This window comes from Mixophyes fleayi, chromosome 12 (genome assembly GCF_038048845.1).
Source record: "Mixophyes fleayi isolate aMixFle1 chromosome 12, aMixFle1.hap1, whole genome shotgun sequence".
Classification (NCBI taxonomy): domain Eukaryota; kingdom Metazoa; phylum Chordata; class Amphibia; order Anura; family Limnodynastidae; genus Mixophyes; species Mixophyes fleayi.
The window spans coordinates 70631755-70652610 of record NC_134413.1 but is presented as its reverse complement, the minus strand read 5'-3'; the positions used below and the strand labels follow the sequence as shown (position 1 = coordinate 70652610).

The 20856-nt window shown below is 38.4% G+C and overlaps 1 protein-coding gene and 1 pseudogene across 1 annotated transcript; one reads left to right on the top strand and one right to left on the bottom strand.

Moving 5' to 3' along the window:
- Positions 1–20856, bottom strand: part of LOC142108627 (uncharacterized) — a 168365-nt pseudogene that overhangs the window by 127172 nt on the left and 20337 nt on the right.
- Positions 686–20346, top strand: LOC142108630 (Fc receptor-like protein 2). Its single transcript, XM_075192430.1, has 5 exons — positions 686–999; positions 5972–6253; positions 7138–7419; positions 18272–18553; positions 20194–20346. The coding sequence occupies exons 2-5, from the start codon at positions 6031–6033 to the stop codon at positions 20337–20339; spliced, it is 933 nt and encodes a 310-aa protein (XP_075048531.1). The 5' UTR covers positions 686–999; positions 5972–6030; the 3' UTR covers positions 20340–20346.

Here is a 20856-nt window from a genome sequence, read left to right as displayed (position 1 = left end):
TGGGACCTGAGAAGAAAAGTGTATGCAGACCCCTGCAATCCCACCCCCTCCAAATCACCTCTCTCCATCACTCCAAACCATTAATTATCGAAGATTAACAAAAGAAAGCCCTTCTAACAATTGACATGCTAAATGGGCCTTTAACACATTGGGGCCTGGGACAATTACATCAGCGGCCTTACCCTAGAACTGGGCCTGGCTCAGGACACTTATGCTTTAATGAATCACCCCAATCTCTCATAGAAATACATGCAGGGTTTATCACCTTTGTTACTCACAAATTACCTTTCGAGGACATATTTAATAATATACAGGTAAGTGTATCTAAGTAGCAGAACCAGGAATTGTCCCATCTGTTTCCACAGCCAGAAGATCCCAACACAGGACCTTCAGCAGGACGACTAGAGGACTAGAGATGGGTGACGTTGCTGTGGTTGGGATGATATAAATGTGAGATATATTGGACCTATAGTTCATTTGTATCTATCATGGTTATTTTATTTCTCTTTAACACAGGTAAAATGATTTAATAATATTATTATTGTAAGGTAACATTTTAAAAATTAATTTTTAATTCACAAATTGGTTAATTCCCTGTGTATGAAATCTCTGAGACCACCACTAATACAACCAAAGTCTGACAGATTCCAAACTGCAACAAATAGTTTTGCTCCTCTGTGTAGAGGTCGGTGAGTGTTACCTTCTGTAAATCACATCTTATATCACTTTGTGTTTCAGGTTGGGTCATCCTGCAGGCACCTCCCAGGGTTTATGAAGGTGACGACCTGATTATACGATGTCAACATCGTCCTGGATACTCTTCAGGACACACAATATTTTACAAGGATAATGGTGTCATACGGGACTGGGGTCCTGATCCTGTATTACATATCGGAAATGTAGTCGTGAGAACAGCTGGGAAATACAAATGTCATAAAGAAGTTGGCAGTAGTTCATGGCAGGGCCAATATGAAGATGCAGTTTCTATAGACGTCCAAGGTAGGTCCTGTAGAATGTATGTAGTAAAGAGTTTCATATTAAATGTTAGCTCAGAACAGACAATTTCTTAGTAATGGTGTAATGTTTATGTCTCATATCAGTGCCACTGAGAGGATACTTGCCACCTACCCTCTGCCAGGCTGCGCGTGCATCCTCAGCATAGAATCAGCGATGCCCATGCATCCTGAGGGGAAGTGGGTGAGACACACAGACCAATAAGAAGCTATTTGTCTGCACAGTTACCTGTCTCAGATTTTCCTTACACATCTTTGGATTGGAAAAGGGTTATTGATGGGTTATTAGAGCCCTGAAACTGTTGCCCTGGTAGTGCCCATTAAAGTCTGCCACCACCGAGACCCCGGGCAGACATCGTCCACCTTTGCAGAGGCAGGCTGGGCTGAGGGTCAGGGGGCATCTGTCCCCCCCAGTCCGGTCCAATAGTGGGCTGCCTTTGGCACGATCACTGGGCTACCTGATTTTTTTTCCTTTAAAATGTTCCTAATAGTCTGCTGAGCCTAGTTTTAATGGGACAAAGGCATTTAGGAAAATGCTTTATTCTTATAATAAACATTTTATGCAGTAACGTTGTGTTTCATTTATTTATGGAAACAATAATGTTTATAAATGTAGTTAAAACAAACATTGTATATAAGTTATGTATAACATATAATGCTGTTTATGTACATGTGTTTTTCTTTAATATTTTAATAATAATTGCTCCCTAACCATCGCCTGTGATCTCTGAAGCTTCCTGTTCCCTGCAGTGCAGGTTAAATTCCGATCCAATATCTAAGATCAGTCCTTCTAAAGCACTTAAGTGCTGAGTCAGCACCTCCACAGGTGGAGAGTTTATGCCGAAACTTGCAAGTTCCATAGAAGTGCTAGTGGCCCATGCTAAAGTGCTTGAAAGCTCAGCTACAGATAACAGGTGGCTGTGCACCATCAACACTGACAACTGCAACATTCTTTATCACTTACTGCAATCAGCACTTCTGATAAAGGTAAAGTCATGACTAAGAGACCTCACCAATATGCAGTCGTTTTAAGGCCCTCACTCCTACTAAGCTTTGCATGAGCAAAGTTTGGATTTGTGTTCTCTGTTGGTGCATCAGAGTCTTATTCTGTTTGCCTGTTCATCAACTTTAGCTTTGTCCCATCTGGCTTCTACCTTCTCAAACCCATCATCTGCAGCTTTGTCCATCTGGCTTCTACCTTCTCAAACCTATTGGCTGCAGCTTTGTCCATCTGGCTTTCAGCTTCTCAAACCTATCAATTGCAACTTTGTCCATCTGGCTTTCAGCTTCTCAAAACCCATCAAATTTAGCTTTGTTCATCTGGCTTCCAGCTTCTCAAACCTATCGACTGCAGCTTTGTCCATCTGGCTTTCAGCTTCTCAAAACCCATAGAATTTAGCTTTCTCCATCTGGCTTCTACCTTCTCAAACCCATCATCTGCAGCTTTGTCCATTTGGCTTCTACCCTCTCAAACCCACCAACTTTAGGTTTGTCCATGTGGCTTCTACCTTCTCAAACCCATCGACTGCAGCTTTGTCCATCTGGCTTCTACCTTCTCAAACCCATCATCTGCAGCTTTGTCCATTTGGCTTCTACCCTCTCAAACCCACCAACTTTAGGTTTGTCCATGTGGCTTCTACCTTCTCAAACCCATCGACTGCAGCTTTGTCCATCTGGCTTCTACCTTCTCAAACCCATCATCTGCAGCTTTGTCCATTTGGCTTCTACCCTCTCAAACCCACCAACTTTAGGTTTGTCCATGTGGCTTCTACCTTCTCAAACCCATTGACTACAGCTTTGTCCATCTGGCTTCTAGCTTTTCAAAACCCATCGAATTTAGCTTTGTCCATCTGGCTTCTACCTTCTCATACCCATTGACTACAGCTTTGTCCATCTGGCTTCTACCTTCTCAAACCCATCGACTGCAGCTTTGTCCATCTGGCTTCCAGCTTCTCAAAACCCATCGACTTTAACTTTGTTCATCTGGCTTCTACCTTCTCAAACCCATCGACTGCAGCTTTATCCATCTGGCTTCTACCTTCTCAAACCCATCATCTGCAGCTTTATCCATCTGGCTTCTACCTTCTCAAACCCATCGTCTGCGGCTTTATCCATTTGGCTTCTACCTTCTCAAGCCCATCGACTGCAGCTTTGTCCATCTGGCTTCTACCTTCTCAAGCCAATCGACTGCAGCTTTGTCCCTCACTACCAGTCCTCTCAGGACTAAGAGGCTTGACCAGACATGGTGATTGCTACCCCAGCCAAGTGGTTCTCTCCTGGGAGCAGCCAGCACTATGACACTCCTGACCTATGCTCTGCCTTTGAGGCAAGTGATGGGAAGAAGGGTGCTGGTCTGTGAGACATCATAAGGTTCATACATTGGTCGTACAATATCCAGATGGCATGATGAGCACCTCAGAAACATTATGTTGTAGAGCAAACATTTTGAACGGCTGTGTACCTTATACGCACAGTATATAATATCTAAATATATAAACATCTGGTAGCACTTCTCAGTAAATGTCTTTCCAACAGTGCATGACAAGACAGAATGCATACAGCGAATTCCCAAAGGTCTTACTCACTTGGACTTTCTGTTCCCACCATGCTCATAATGTTTCTCCCTATTGTCTGTCATCTGATCAAGATAAATTAGGTTCCAAATATACATGTACTCATATTTCCAATTTTTTCCCTCATCTCCTCTGACAGATGAGTAGGGGGAACACACAGAAATATGAATCCTTAAACGCATGACCAACATACTGTATTTTCAACCAATACAGGCACAACTCTTATGCTAGAATATTCGCCAGGAGAATGCTACACAGATGGATCCATAACAGAGAAAGAAGAAGATCTCTCTAACGGAAAACACATCACATTCAGTATTATCCGTTTAAGCTCCATCATCCCAGGAATGGAGGCAATTGTAGTCACTGTCCCTGGTTAGTTTTACAGGCTGGACAGCAGATGGAACATTTGGTGGCACTTCAGAAACTAGGACAAGGACCCAAACTAAGACAAGGACCCACAGACGTGCCCTTGGAGCTCCTCTGCAAGAACAAGCCATCCTGCCAGTGCCATCTCTGCTTCTTGGAGGAGGACTGCGATAAGAGAACTGGATAACTCAGAGCAATTACTTGACTCCAGTGATGATTCAAGGACTCCAAAGTAAAGTAATGGGACTTGTGGTAACTGTACTCTTTGGCTGTGGCCTCAGCGGACCATTTGGCTTTTCTCTTGGAACAGGAAGATGATTGATAACACTTGCATCCACTGGTCCCTTCCCACTTAACAATCTGTAGCTGAATTTTCCATGTTTGCTGCTATGAAGACTCTTCCTGTGTCCTTGGTCAACACCAGTGGAGATTGTCCAACAAGGCATCTTCGGGGCGTCCAGGGAGCCACTGAGCTCTACTGTATAAAAAAAAACCTGAACGTTACTGGGGGTTATCTGCTTAGTCATAGTCAGACACGCCATCCAAAGGTTTTCTGAACCAGTCTATCCCAGTCATACCGCAACAAATAAACAGCTATATATAACAGCTAGCTAGCATTCTAGATAAAGCTGAGGTCCCTTAAGAATCCTTCCTATCTCCACCCGATCCACACACTAACCAATTCACAGGTATCTTAATCGCTCCTATATCTCCGCCTCACAGCACCCTCCCTGCAGTCAAAGTCCCATATGTTACACGCTAATAGTTCTGCGTGACATTAAAAGGCAAAATATGGTATCACAGATCTGTATATAATAATCCTCAACACCATAGGGCGTCATACGGTAGCACAGAGTAGTATCATTTTTATGGACGGACAGTAGAATTAACATAAAGGTGCACTCTTACCCTCTGCTCTTTGGAAGTACACATAGGTGTAGAACTTTAAACGTCACAGCTGTCCAACCTGCTATCACTTTAAAAAAATATATGGATAACACCCATATCCTTCCACCACCCAGGGCAAATATTTGCCCCATGAATTAATGTACGTTGGGATAAAAACCTGCAAAAGGTGTAAACAAGCGACATCACACCAGAGGAAATATAGCTTTACACCTACTCTATTGATTCCTGAATGACCCCAAGGGGTAAATTTACTAAACTGCGGGTTTGAAAAAGTGGAGATGTTGCCTATAGCAACCAATCAGATTCTAGCTGTCATGTTGTCATGTCTCTGTTATAAAATACTTTTACTAACCTATAAGGCCATCAACAAAGCTGCACCAACATACATCTCCTCTCTTGTCTCAAAATATCTCCCAACTCGGCAACTCCGTTCTACACAAGATCTGCGTCTCTCATCCACCCTCATTACATCCTCCCATTTCCGTTTACAGGACTTTTTTCGGGCTGCACCAAATCTATGGAATTCTCTCCCTCGCACAATAAGACTCTCCTCTGGTCTACAAACTTTCAAGCGTTCTCTGAAAACCTACCTATTCAGACAAGCTTATAATATTCCTCAACCACCCTCTTAACCTCACCGCCTTTAGCCTGTTACACAATTTCACACAAGACAACTACCCCCTGACCAACATTGTTGTGTGACAGGATCATTTAGCTTATGAGTCACTTTTACCTTTGCAGTCTGGCTGGGCCAAAATGCAAAATGTAGACTTAACCTCATGTGTCAATCTCCCATTGTCCCGTAGATAGTAAGCTTGCGAGCAGGGTCTTCTCACCTCTTTGTCTGTTTTACCCAGTTTGTTTATTACTTTATGTTTGTCCCCAATTGTAAAGCGCTACGGAATATGTTGGCGCAATATAAATAAATGATGATTATGATGATGATGTTGTAGAATGCACTAAATAAATAAAAGCTAGAATCTGATTGGTTGCTATAGGCAACATCTCCAATTTTCCAAATCCGCAGCTTAGTAAATCTAGCCCCAAGTCTTCTTTGTATGTTGGTTTTGCTAGATATAAATTCATTTGCATCATTTTCTTTTCTAGAGCTCTTCTCTCTTCCACAAATTAAAGTGACTCCACATCCGGTCATAGCGGGCGATAACATGACCCTGACGTGTGACACAAGTCTTAGTCCGCTCAGACAGATGACAGAACTGCAGTTTGCTTTCTACAGAGATGGACGGAATGTTCAGGAATTCAGTTCATCTGATAAATATGGAGTTCTGTCCGCTCAGCTGGAGGATTCTGGGAATTATTACTGTGACGTAAAAACTTCAAACAACGCAGTAAACAAAACAAGCAAAGTGTTAGCTATTGAAATAAAAGGTAATATATCATGTTTCCATGTGTGGCCATTTCATCGCCCTGGACTCTCTTTCCCATGATTATCATTTCCGTATTCCTCCGTCACCCCTGTCACTGTACACCAGGGGAGAGCTGACAAATTGTAGCCTGGGGGGCAAAACTCAACTCTGCAGAATATTAGGAATATTTTAAAGGAAAACAAAATGCAGGTGGGCCAGTGACGCAGCCCAAGGTAGCCCACTATGGGACCGGCCCAGGGGGCAGATCCAGCCTGCCCCTGCTGTACACCTAACATGATTGTCAGTATTATCCCATATTACCTGGTAGTATTTCCTGAGAAATTATTTTACATGGACACTCTGTTGATCTATACTAGGTCTTTGCTCTATGACGTGTGCTGAGTTATATAAGAATTTCTGTTTCAATGTTAGAAGATAATTCCAGACAAAACTCATAGTAAAACCTGCATCCAAAACGTTTCTTACACGGGATCCGGTGTTCACATGATCCAGCGGGTCCCCTGATAGTTTACGTGCCCTCTGCTTGCTCTCACTCACTCCGCTGGCAGTGTGGTTTCGGGTAGACAATACGTTGCCTATCTGGCTAATAAAAAAATCAGAATAAAATCTGATTCCCTCTCCTTGCTCCTGTCTTTATTTATTCATGCAGCGTGTTGACCACCGTGTTCGCTGTCAGCAGGATCAAGCTGAGCAGCGCAGGTGAGTCAGGACATTGGGGGACCCTCTGTGAATGATCTTTTGGTATGGATTTTGCTTATGATGTTCCACTCAAATCTAAATTTTCAGTTTTTTCTGGAACTAACTTTTAAACTATTGAACTGTATAAAATAGATTAATCAGGACATATTTACCTGGTAAATTATTTTTATCACTATTTATCTCTAGAACTGTTTGCAACTCCAGAAATTAAGGTGAAACCATTTCCAGCAACAGAAGGAGATCACATGACCCTGACATGTGACACAAGTCTTAGTCCGCTCAGACAGAGGACAGAACTGCAGTTTGCTTTCTACAGAGATGGGCGGAATGTTCAGAAATTCAGTTCATCTGACAAATATGGAGTTCTGTCCGCTCAGCTGGAGGATTCTGGGAAATACACCTGTGAAATAAAAACGTTGGCCAATAGTTTGAAGAAGATGAGCAGAGAGTTGCATGTCCAGATACAAGGTAAACATGGCCACTATTATAGAGAAATAGAAGTTACAGTGTCTCATTGCAATATTTAGCTACATGACTTATTTTAAGGGTTTGTCAGGACTTCAAGGAGAATGTGTCTCCCAGGATACACCCGCTACCTCCCCACCCTAAAATATTTACCCAACAGCCTCAACTTTATTGCAATAATGTCACAAAGAACAAAGATATCCTTGCAAAACACAATTTTCCTATAGAATAATTATTCATCAAAACCAATGTTAGATATCGCATTGTGATGGACATGTGCTTAGAAGAAGGCCTCAATATTCCCAGATTGTTCATTGAGCCCACAAAAAAAAAATGACTCAATTTAGTCTCCTGGAGAGTAAAAAGAAAAAAGCCTGCCAGTATGATATTCATATACTAGGGAGCAGTATAAATGTCGGTTATGCATGGGGCCACAGAACTTGGTGAGCATAAGTGGGGCAGGTCGCCTCTACCTAAAATTTGGGGCACATGAAGGCTTTTTTTGAAACATGGGTGCAAGCTTATCTTACGCATGTGTGATGTTATCCTGGTGCATATGCTACTGGCGCAGGCCTTTGCACCAGTTTACAGAACTTTGCGTATGTTGTGTTTTTTTTAGTGAGTGTATTTTACATCTGTGTGTTTGGACTCAAATGCATGAAAACGAAATGAGTTCCCGCAGTCTTTTCAGATTGTATACTGGTGCTCAGAGCCACTCCCCAAACTTAAATAATCGCACAGATGTGGCTTATTGCTAAATATGGTAAAGGAGTTTTGTAACTTTTTTCTTTCTAACAAGTTTCTGTTTCCTCATATCCTGTCAGAGACAAAGCTAAAAGTAACACGTGTGGAAATGTGCTAGAGTTTAACTCTTACTAAACAAAAGTAAGATCATCGTGGTTAACACTACCAATTTTATCTATTTTAACCAACATACAACATTAAATTATTATGTTAGGTTCTAAGAAAACCCCCTCTCTCTCTTTCTATATATATATATACATATACATATATATATATATATATATATATATATATATATATATACATATACACACACACACAGTGGCCACTTTATTAGATATGCATCTTTAGTACTGAGTTAGACTCCCCATTTGCCTCCAGAACAGACTCAGTTCTAAATGTCATGTATTGAACAAGGTGCTGGATACATTCTAGTCCATGTTGATGTGCATAGGCAAACCGATGGGGGGGAGGGGGGATTCCTAGTGCCTGGAAACCCCCCTCCAAGCCTGGGGCACTGTATAAATGAGGTTGGCTGGACCCTGCTCCCGCTTCACACTGCTCTGCTTGAAAAGGCAGAGCTGTGTGCAGAATTGTCCATGTATATTATTTATGGGGATAGAAAGAGTTGGAGAGCACCCAAGCACTGTCTAAAATTATAGCCACGCCCCCATGCATGCTGGTCACGCCCACTGGTGTGGAAACCCCCCTCTACAAATCCTGCGTTTGCCCCTGATGTCATACTATCAGGTAGTAGCTGAAGATTTGTCAGCTGCACATTCATGCTGTGAATCTCCTGTTCAACAACTTCCCAAATGTGCTCTTTCAGATACAGATCTGGTAACTGGTGACGTGTGCTTTGTGACACGGTGCTATATGCTGCTGGAAGTGACCATTATAAGATGGGTAGACTGTGGCCATAAAGGGATGACTATTGTCAGCAACAGTTCTCATGTAGGCTGTGACATTTGACCATTATTTATTAGGTAAGGGGCCTACTGTGTGCCAAAAAATCATTCCACACACCATTTCACCACCACCACCTGAATACACTTACACATGGCAGGTTGGACCTATGGATTCATGTTGTTTGCACCAAATTCCGACACTAGCATTTGCATGTCACAGCAGGAGTCTAGATTCGTTAAACCAGGCATCGTTTCTTCCAGTCTTCAGCTGTCCAGTTTGGTGATCCTAAGCCTGCTGTAGTCTCAGTTTCCTGTTCTTAGCTGACAGGAGTATAACCCGACATACATACGATTTCGGGCACAAGAAAAGATCTTTCCAATTAATGTATATTTTCAAGATATGATTTAATATGTTAGTCTGATAGTATGAGGTGCTGCTTCCAGTAGTAATGTATTGTATATAACCGGAGAAAAGGAGAAGTACTACTTATATGGAAGGCACACTCATGGAGAAGATCCTGTATTGTTGAAGGGACACTTCATTGTGGATAACAAGAGTGGATAGAAATGAACAAAAAAATAAATTGACACTACACAATAAAACTACTATTTATTAGTCATGCAAATAAAACTGTATGGTTAAAAAGCGAAATATTAAAATTTCGGAGTCTTGGTCAGATACGTATATTCAGAAGATCAATACACTTTAATTGGTTCCGTAAATATATACCGGGAGTCTCTATCTATGGTAGTTATATTATACAGATGTCTTATGAGGGGGTCTTGAAAATACCAACAATTTATAAATAGTGATCATATAAGATAAGTGTATTGTGTTTCCATCATATGGACATGAGAATCATACAGTCACGTGTGGTTTACACAGATGAGGTACAGGGTCAGTGTCACTTTGATGAGTATGTCACTATAATATGTCAGTAAAGACCCAGAGATCCACAGTAATAAGGAATATAAACAGTCCTGGTAAGTGTATTACTGTGTTAATCTTCAAATCACACGAATTGCCACGTTGGTATATAAATGGCAAATTATTTCATGTTTGTATACACCTGTTCTGCTGTACCAGTGTAAGGCTAGTATATCTCCTTTTTTTTGGAGTTTAAATACGTATAGCATCAGTTAAGGACATTCTACATGTGTTCTTGTATACGGATGGTACCATATATACATCTGTGCTGCTGAAGCAGTATTGCTGTATATCCCACAATAATTCTCATTGTTATGTGGCCACAAATTGGGTAAAGTCTCCAGTGTTCTGACATGTATAGCTGAAATTCATAACATTTTCAATAACTGGAGAATCTATAAAAATGTGATTATAGTATATCAATTATGCTTTCTTGATCTTAATATATATATATATATATATATATATATATATATATATATATATATATATATATATATCAAAATATTTTAGTAAAATGAAGTTCGTACTTGTTATATTTATGACAAAACTATCATAGTTGGCTACATATACCCTATTTTGTTTGGTATATATTCACTCAGAAACACAGACTTTTTCTACAGCTGACATTCATCACAGCTGGTTAATTAGTTATACAAGTCACAGTTCCAATGCTATTTCTCAGATGTTTGGCAGCCAGGACTGAGATAGATAAATCTTAAATTGTATAGGTATTTGCATATATTTTTCCTATGATTCTTATGGAGTATTTTTTATATGGTCACAATTTATTTTGTGTTTCCAGTGTTCTAACACAAACAAGAGAGACTTAGATTAGAATAGATTTCATCACAGTATATCTGTTTTCTGTTATTGACATTTTTAATTGTCTACTACTAGATTCATATAGAGGAGTTCCTTTGTAGGGCAAAAATCATATTCTGATATATATATGAATCCTTTTGTAACCAGCTAGAAGCTGGACTCCCTGCTTGACCTGACTCACAGGCTCCTTCTAGGAACAGCACCTTATAGTATACCAATTATGCTTTCTTAATCATAGTATATATATATATATATATATATATATATATATATATATATATATATATATATATATATAAATAAGTGCCTGTCAGGAAAGGGATAGTGTAGCAAAATATTTTATTATAGTAGGACAAAATTCATTTTTAGTATATTAATGACAAAACTGTCATAATTAGCTATATGTTCCCTGTTCCATTTGGTATCTATTCACTCAGAAACACAGACTTTTTCTGCAGCTGACATTCATCACAGCTGGTTAATTAGTTATACAAATCACAGTTCCAATGCCATTTCTCAGATGTTTGGCAGCCAGGACTGATCGATAAATCTTAAATTATATGAATATTTTCATATCTTTTTCCTCTAATTTTTATGGGATATTTTTTATACTGTCACAATTTGTTTTGTGTTTCTAGTGATCTGACACAGACAATAGAGACCTAGTTGGATTGATTTATGATAAAAAAAAAAAAATCCTTTAAGAATTTCATCACAGTATATCTGCTTTAATTTCTGTTAATGACATCTTTGATTATCTACCACTAGATTCATATAGAGAAGTTCCTTAATAGAGCAAAAATGATATTCTGATATATCTATGATTCTCTTATAACCAGCTAGACGCTGGACTCCCTGCTTGACCTGACTCACAGACTCCTTCTAAAAACAACACCTGACATATATTTCACTAATTGCTTCTACTGTGAGGCAACCAGTGTGTAATTCGGGCTGGTTATTTAAGTAACTATCCACCAATAGGTACTTCATAATTTGATTGGCATAAGTTTCAACCAATGAAATGAGTTTTAGTGTAAATTTTATTTAGACAATATATATATATCAGCAGTTTTATAGCAGTTTATGATCCCATGCTATGAATGTAGTAAACAGATAATTATACAGGCATGAAATTAGTAATAAAAATGGTAATAGAGAAAGAGCCAGAGATAAGCAGACAAGATGACACAAAAAACATAAATAAAATTCAGACATGACATATTGGAATATAGAATTGATTCAAGTGTGAGGCTGATAATGCAATATATTGAAGTACATAGATTAGATGTTTTTATTAGAGATCCCAATAGGTTCTTTATAAGATGCTATTTAATGTATGTATATCTAGAGTCCAAATGTGTTGTCAATGATATATATACATGTAAAATAATTGATATTTATGACATGAGAAGACATGTGATATTATATATTATTTATTATATATAATTGGTAGTGATGAACAGATAACTAATATAAAGTGAAAAAATATATGTATAGTGAAAGTTAATGTGAAAATATATCTGACAATATACTCAAATATGAAACATATAAATGTGATAAAAGTAACAAAAGTGCAACCTGTGAGTGTGCTAAAATATAATAAACTGGGTGAGAAAAAAAAGTGAGAAAAATTAATTAAATAATGTGTACATTTAATACATACACTGACTACAAGTGAAGATAATAGTGAATAAAAGTGTATAAAAAAATATATAAATACTCCATATTTATCGTTGTGTTTTTTGTGTGTTAATTGATTATTACATACCTTTACAAACCAGATCAAAAGATTTTTCCTTTTGTTCAATATATATAAATAAATATAAATAAATAAAAATAATAAATATAAATAAATATATATATAAAATATATAAATACTCCATATTTATCGTTGTTTTTCATATGAATCTACAGTATATGATTTAATTGTTCTATGTTTATTAATATATTGATTCTCACCTTATAAATACAATAATTTAAGGAGAATAAAATTACAATACACATCAGTAATATCTATACAAAAAAAAAATATAAAGCTAAATAGAGAATACCAAATAAAATGTAAGCATATTAATAATAAACAGCAAGGGAACAAGCAAGTAAGACATGAAAGGGAAAAAAAATTTTTATGAAATAAATACTTCACAAAAATGTTAAAATGTCAAAAAATCAGAAATCACTATCAAATGAATAAAAAAAACAAGAAATAAAATAAGCTAATAAAAATAACAGACATAAAGGAAGCGTTTGAGACACACATTTTTGAATTTATTATATTCACCATGTAGATTAATCACCAAATTTAATTTTAACACACACTCTTTGTAATTTTGAGGATAATATTTCACTGTATATTTTGATGGACCCTCTGTGGTTTTGAGAACATCGAACAAAAGTAAAAATCTTTTGATATGGTTTCTAAAGATATGTAATAATCAATTAACACACAACAAACACAGCAATAAATATGGAGTATTTATATATTTTATTTTTTTTATACACTTTTATTCACTATTATCTTCACTTATAGTCAATGTATGTATAAAATTAAATGTACACATTATTTAATTAATTTTTCTCACTTTTTTTTCTCACCCATTTTATTATATTTTAGCACACTCACAGGTTGCACTTTTGTTACTTTTATCACATTTATATGTTTTATATTTGAGTATATTGTCAGATATATTTTCACATTAACTTTCACTATACATATATTTTTTCACTTTATATTAGTTATATGTTCATCACTACCAATTATATATAATAAATAATATATAATATCACATGTCTTCTCATGTCATAAATATCAATTATTTTACATGTATATATATCATTGACAACACATTTGGACTCTAGATATACATACATTAAATAACATCTTATAAAGAACCTATTGGGATCTCTAATAAAAACATCTAATCTATATACTTCAATATATTGCATTATCAGCCTCACACTTGAATCAATTCTATATTCCAATACGTCATGTCTGAATTTTATTTATGTTTTTTGTGTCATCTTGTCTGCTTATCTCTGGCTCTTTCTCTGTTACCATTTTATTACTAATTGCATGCCTGTATAATTATCTGTTTACTACATTCATAGCGTGGGATCATAAACTGCTATAAAACTGCTGATATATATATTGTCTAAATAAAATTTACACTAAAACTCATTTCATTGGTTGAAACTTATGCCAATCAAATTATGAAGTACCTATTGGTGGATAGTTACTTAAATAACCAGCCCGAACCAACACACTGGTTGCCTCACAGTAGAAGCAATTAGTGAAATGTACGTCAGGTGTTGTTTTTAGAAGAAGTCTGTGAGTCAGGTCAAGCAGGGAGTCCAGCATCTAGCTGGGTATAAGAGAATCATAGATATATCAGAATATAATTTTTGCTCTATTAAGGAACTTCTCTATATGAATCTAGTGGTAGATAATTAAAGATGTCATTAACAGAAATTAAAGCAGATATACTGTGATGAAATTCTTAAAGGATTTTTTTTTTATCATAAATCAATCCAACTAGGTCTCTATTGTCTGTGTCAGATCACTAGAAACACAAAACAAATTGTGACAGTATAAAAAATATCCCATAAAAATTAGAGGAAAAAGATATGAAAATATTCATATAATTTAAGATTTATTGATCAGTCCTGGCTGCCAAACATCTGAGAACTAGCATTGGAACTGTGATTTGTATAACTAATTAACCAGCTGTGATGAATGTCAGCTGCAGAAAAAGTCTGTGTTTCTGAGTGAATATATACCAAACAAAATAAGGTATATGTAGCCAACTATGATAGTTTTGTCATAAATATAACAAGTACGAACTTCATTTTACTAAAATATTTTGCTACACTACCCCTTTTCTGACAGGTACCTATATCTATATATATATATATATATATATATCTATATATATATATATATCTATATATATATATATATCTATATATCTATATATATATATATATATATATATCTATATATATATATATTTAAGATCAAGAAAGCATAATTGATGTACTATAATCACATTTTTATAGATTCTCTAGTTATTGAAAATGCTTTGAATTTCAGCTATACATGTCAGAACACTGGAGACTTTACCCAATTTGTGGCCACATAACAATGAGAATTATTGTGGGATATACAGCAATACTGCTTCAGCAGCACAGATGTATATATGGTACCATCCGTATACAAGAACACATGTAGAATGTCCTTAACTGATGCTATACGTATTTAAACTCCAAATAAAAAGAGATATACAAGCCTTGCACTGGTACAGCAGAACAGGTGTATACAAACATGAAATAATTTGCCATCTATATACCAACGTGGCAAGTCGTGTGATTTGAAGATTAACACAGTAATACACTTACCAGGACTGTTTATATTTCTTATTACTGTGGATCTCTGGGTCTTTACTGACATATTATAGTGACATACTCATCAAAGTGACACTGACCCTGTACCTCATCTGTGTAAACCACACGAGACTGTATGATTCTCATGTCCATATGATGGAAACACAATACACTTATCTTATATGATCACTATTTATAAATTGTTGGTATTTTCAAGACCCCCTCATAAGACATCTGTATAATATAACTACCATAGATAGAGACTCCCGGTATATATTTACGGAACCAATTAAAGTGTATTGATCTTCTGAATATACGTACCTGACCAAGACTCCGAAATTTTAATATTTCGCTTTTTAACCATACAGTTTTATTTGCATGACTAATAAATAGTAGTTTTATTGTGTAGTGTCAATTTATTTTTTTGTTCATTTCTATCCACTCTTGTTATCCACAATGAAGTGTCCCTTCAAAAATACAGGATTTTCTCCATGAGTGTGCCTTCCATATAAGTAGTACTTCTCCTTCTCTCCTATTATATAGGAGTATAACCCGGTGTGGTCTTCTGCTGCTGTAGTCCATCCACTGTGCATTCAAAGATGCTCTTCTGCATACCACTGTTGTAATGCATAGTTATTTAATGCATTGACACCTTTATGTCAACTTGAACCAATCTGGCCATTCTCCTCTGAATTCTCTCATTAACAAAGCGTTTTTGTCCACAAAACTGCCGCTCACTGGATATTTTTCCCAGGAGATCAACAGTTTCTAAGATACTTTAACCACCCCGTTTGGCACTAATAACCATTTCATGGTCAAAGTCACTTAGATCATATCTCTTCCCCATTCTGTTTGATTTGGACAACAACTGAACCTCTTGACCATGTCTGCATGCTTTTATGCATTGAGTTACTGTCACATAATTGGTTGAATAGATATTTGTCTTATTGAGCAGGTGTACCTAATAAAGTAGCCACTGAGTTTATATAAAACAGAACTTGTAAGTTGATATCCTTATATGTACAGTTTCTTGCTTACAAGTCGTATTTGAGTTCTCCCTCTCATTCACTCCTCGCCTTCATATTCTAGCAAGTGTTTGTGGACTTCAACTTAAAAGCATCTCTCATATCCATCCCTTTCTCATACATGGTACAGCTAAAGTGCTTGTAAATGCTCTAATCACATCCCAGTTAGGTAACAACTTCTTCTGTGGTCTACCACTGAACAGGTTGGCAAAACCGTAATCTAAAATGAATCCTGCAGCTCACCATATACCTTTCCTCCTGGTCCTCAAGAATCCTACAAAGCCCTCAGCCATGTAAACCCTCCTTACATCTCCTCCTTCATCTCCAGGTACTTTCCCAAACATTCCTCCACTCTGCATCTGACTTCTTTCTCTCTTACTCTCTGATCATCTGTGGTACCCCAAAGCCCTGTTGAACAGCACAGAGGAAGTGCATAAACGCTTTTAAAATGCAGGGCTACAAGGGGTTAATTGTGCTCCTGAAAACTTGTGCCCAGGAGTGATTGACAGGAGGAGGATGAAGGCCTTGATTGGCTGGGGGAGTAACAGGAAGGTGATGTGCAGGAAGGAGGAGAAAGAGAGAGCACGTGCAGCCGAGCAGAGACAAGAGTGAGCTGCTGCCAGAACTGTGAAATTGCCAGCAAAGCGGACGGAGAACAGCTGGGGACACGCAGCGGGGTGCCAAAGACAATCTCCACTAACTGCAGAACCGTCTCAAGGTAAAACCCTAGCCTGCAGTGTACTGCACACACCCCAGTGTCAGAGGGAAGAGTGATGAGAGAATCTATCCAAAACTGACATTGCATTCTTGTACAAGGAAGGATTGTGAGAGCTTTTCCCCCAGATCATACCTTTACACAGGCTGCAGGGAACAATTAAGACGGTCTTTTCAGGTTGCCAGGCAACCAGACGCAGAACTTCCTGGCCAGTCCGCCCGGGCCTCTGCGCATCCCATTGCTTAGCAATGGGGCACTATTCTAAACCTCCAGCAGCGGCCGATGACAGCACCGCTGCCTCCCTTCTTCCTATTGGCTGCCCAGGGGTTATAAGGCAGCTTCTGTCATCCCTCTGTGCCAGAGTATCAGGTCTTCCTCCTGCTCCAGCGTTCCTGTGACCAATTGGCTAGTTTGACTTCTCTGCTTTCCTGTGCCCTGATTACCCGGATTATGTTGACCACTCTTTTGGATCTCCCACGTGTATTATTGTCTGACTGTTACGGACCTGACTCGTCTGACCTCCCTTCTGGATTTTCCCCTTGTACCTCGTTGCCAGCACCTTACCGAAGCGGCTAGTCTGACTATTCACATTTATACCTCGCTATACGACCCGGGGAAGGACCGCAAGTCCTCCTACTCATATTGATAACACACAGCCTGCATCCAGCTCTGCTGACTTCCATCAGCTAATCCATGTCTGATATCTGGTTCACAGCCCCATTCCTTACTGTACTTTTACTATGAGTTGTAGAGGGGTAAAATTGTTAGTGAACATGTTCTTTAAATGTATCCTTATAATCATTCAGTCTTCTCTAGGACACACTGTGAAATGCACGCTAATTGTGTATTCTACGACTGATCTTTGGTGTTGATATGGTTATCCTTGTCCATGCTTGAACTCTTGTTGCCCTGACCATTACTAGTTTTACTGATTACTAATATGCACTGCCTACTGCGACTTCTTGCCTGTACATTACTCTAATTATGTCTAATTTATCAACTGCTTCCTAATAGGGTTAACTTGGAGGGTGTGGCCTATAGGCATTTGTGGCAAAGTCCATACTTCCATATGGGGTCACTGGTTAAGACCAGGGTACCCATTGGATTCTGCATTGGATTCACATGGCCTAGTCTATACACTAAAGGAACACTTATACAGCATGTGGGACATCTGTGCACAGCTGACAGATGAAGGGCTGATATCTACAAACATCTTGTATTGTGAATATCGCCATAGGCATCTGTAAACACCAGTGTGTGTATTGTTATATGTCTGATTTATTTCTGAATAAAAAGGCTGTGTTTTTGTCTCCACTTTTCTGTCTTCTAGAGCTGATCTCCTCTCCAGAAATAAAAATAACCCAATATCCAGCAACAGAAGGAGATCACATGACCCTGACGTGTGACACAAGACTTAGTCCGCTCAGACAGAGGACAGAGCTGCAATTTGCTTTCTACAGAGCTGGACGGAATGTTCAGGAATTCAGTTCTTCTGATAAATATGGAGTTCTGTCCGCTCAGCTGCAGGATTCTGGGGATTATACCTGTGAAGTAAAAACTTTAACCAACAGTGTAAAGAAGATGAGTCAGGTGTTTAATGTGCGGAAGCGAGGTGAGCACAAATAATAACTAATTGGACCTGATCTATTTTCTGTTGTACATAATGCTGGCTTTAACATAATATTATATATAAGATAATGCCCCCCTACAGTGAAATATAATAGGTCCACTAATTGTCATGACCTTGGTTCGATGTTTTATCTTTGGTCCCATCTGGCCCGGTATAATACTCAAAATATCCCACCTCTTGATCCATTACAGACAGGAATTTCAATCAGGGGGAGCCTCCAAACTCTCAAAAAAGTATTCCACTACAGTCTCGGAGACCCAAGCATAATGCCATGCCTCCATTATGCCAAATACCCGTTTGGAGGCGGTGGAATAGTGAAAGCACCATCCTCTCAGCACAACGTCTCTAGGCACTGTTTGCTCTGTACTTTTGGTCAATACCCTATCCTTAATTAGCATTCCCGCCTGAATCCAGAACACTTGTCGGTCTTTATCCGCCTTACGGCTTTGTGGTGGATAATGCCACTCCAGGTAGCATTTCCGACATGCCTTTGTGGGACATCTGCTTCCTTCTCCTTCGGACAGAAAGACACAGAAAGAATGGGGGCTCAGATTACACTCTCACTGAGTTTCTTCCTTCACTCTTCTGTAGCCTTTCTCTGAATTAAAAGGAATTTCTTTTCCAGGCACCAAAGGGAATATTTAAATGCTCCTGTCCCACCACTACAAATTTGGTTCCCTCATTCACACAACACTCGTGGGCGTCACTCTTGCACGCCCAATAAGTGGACGTTACAGGAAAATTTAAGACTATATTTCAAATAGGACATACTTACCTTTAAAGTGGGCCGATCAACTAAACACAGTCATCACAGTTTAGGGGCATTAATTGATATGTGTCTCCACACCCCCAATGCACTTACATGTTATGTAGGTCACATTTTTACGTGGCACAAAAAGACTTGTATCCAATCCTAAATCAGGAATTAAATAAAGATAATTTCACGTCCCCTTACTATTATGAGATATGTAATACTGTAATAAGGGCGGATTGGGCAGCACTATGGGAGGAATCAGTAAGAGGTACAATGAATGACGTGTTGCTGGAAATGTGGTAGCAGGCAGCGCGTCCATCTAACCTTTCTCCTGAGAAACACAGCAGACACTGGAGAGACAGCTGCACAGTACAAAGGGGTTTCTGCTGGGGTGTAAGTGATGGATTCTCATACACAGGAGTCAAACTTTCCCTACCACCAAAATATTCCTATTCTATGTATATACTGCCCATACTGTAATAATACATATATAGTGTATACAGCAACCATTAGCTATACATCCTGCTCTGACCAGTCACATGGCCCTGCCAGACGGTGTCAGTGCAAGCGATAATTTAATCACTAAATGTAGTCTTGAGGGGGGTTTCCAGGTACCTGTAGTCGTCCCCCCCCCCCCCCCCCCCCCCTTGCAGTTGCCTATTTATGTATGGATAGCAAATACACAATTGTGCTAAATGAGATGTACTTTAGCACACATTTTATTTGCTTAGATATTATGTGTATAACTTACAATGAAAATGAAAGCAATAAACTGTACCCTATGGTTTAGGCTGTTCCTGTGTGTGGGTTCCTCATTCTAAGCACATAAGTGTGAATATTATTAATACTTTGTGTGTTTTCTTTTCAGATGGTCAGAAGAATTATACACTGCAGAATATAATACGGCTGACGTTATCTGCATGTATATTAGTTATTGGATCACTAATGGTTTTCTATCACATGAGAAGCACAAACCGCAAACCACCTGTGGGTGACGGAACCACGTCTTACTAGGCTTGTTGGACCAATAAAGTTAAATTACCCTAACTGCTGTTAACATATGTAGTAGACTTGAAAGCTAGCAATCTAATTCTGTTCAGTTAGTCACTAAGGGCTAGATTTACTAAGCAACCAATCAGATTCTAGCTTTCATTTTGTAGAATGTACTAAATAAATGAAAGCTAGAACCTGATTGGTTGCTATAGGCAACATCCCCACTTTTTCAAACCCGCAGCTTAGTAAATCTAGCCCTAAGAGTGTTATGCGAGCCACTTTTAAATGGCTACGGAGGGATATGTGAGCGGGAGGACCAATCAGAAGTTGCAATCTCTGTGATGTCATGAAGATTACAGCTCCTTACGCAGCACTGGTTGGGTAGGGGGGATTTTTGCTTTAAAGGACTAAAACCCTCAATAAATACCCCGTATCACTTCCCCATATCTATACCTGTCCCCTCTCATCCAGTTGTGTAGAGTAAGAAGCTCTGGTGACCAGGGTGTAATGTTAGCTCTAATTTCCAGTGTTTATACCA

Coding starts and splice junctions, on each gene's coding strand:
- LOC142108630 (XM_075192430.1), top strand. CDS start 6,031: ATGACCCTGACGTGTGACACAAGTCTTAGTCCGCTCAGACAGATGACA. Junction 6,254..7,137: donor GTTAGCTATTGAAATAAAAG/GTAATATATCAT, acceptor ATTTATCTCTAG/AACTGTTTGCAACTCCAGAA. Junction 18,554..20,193: donor GTTTAATGTGCGGAAGCGAG/GTGAGCACAAAT, acceptor TTTTCTTTTCAG/ATGGTCAGAAGAATTATACA.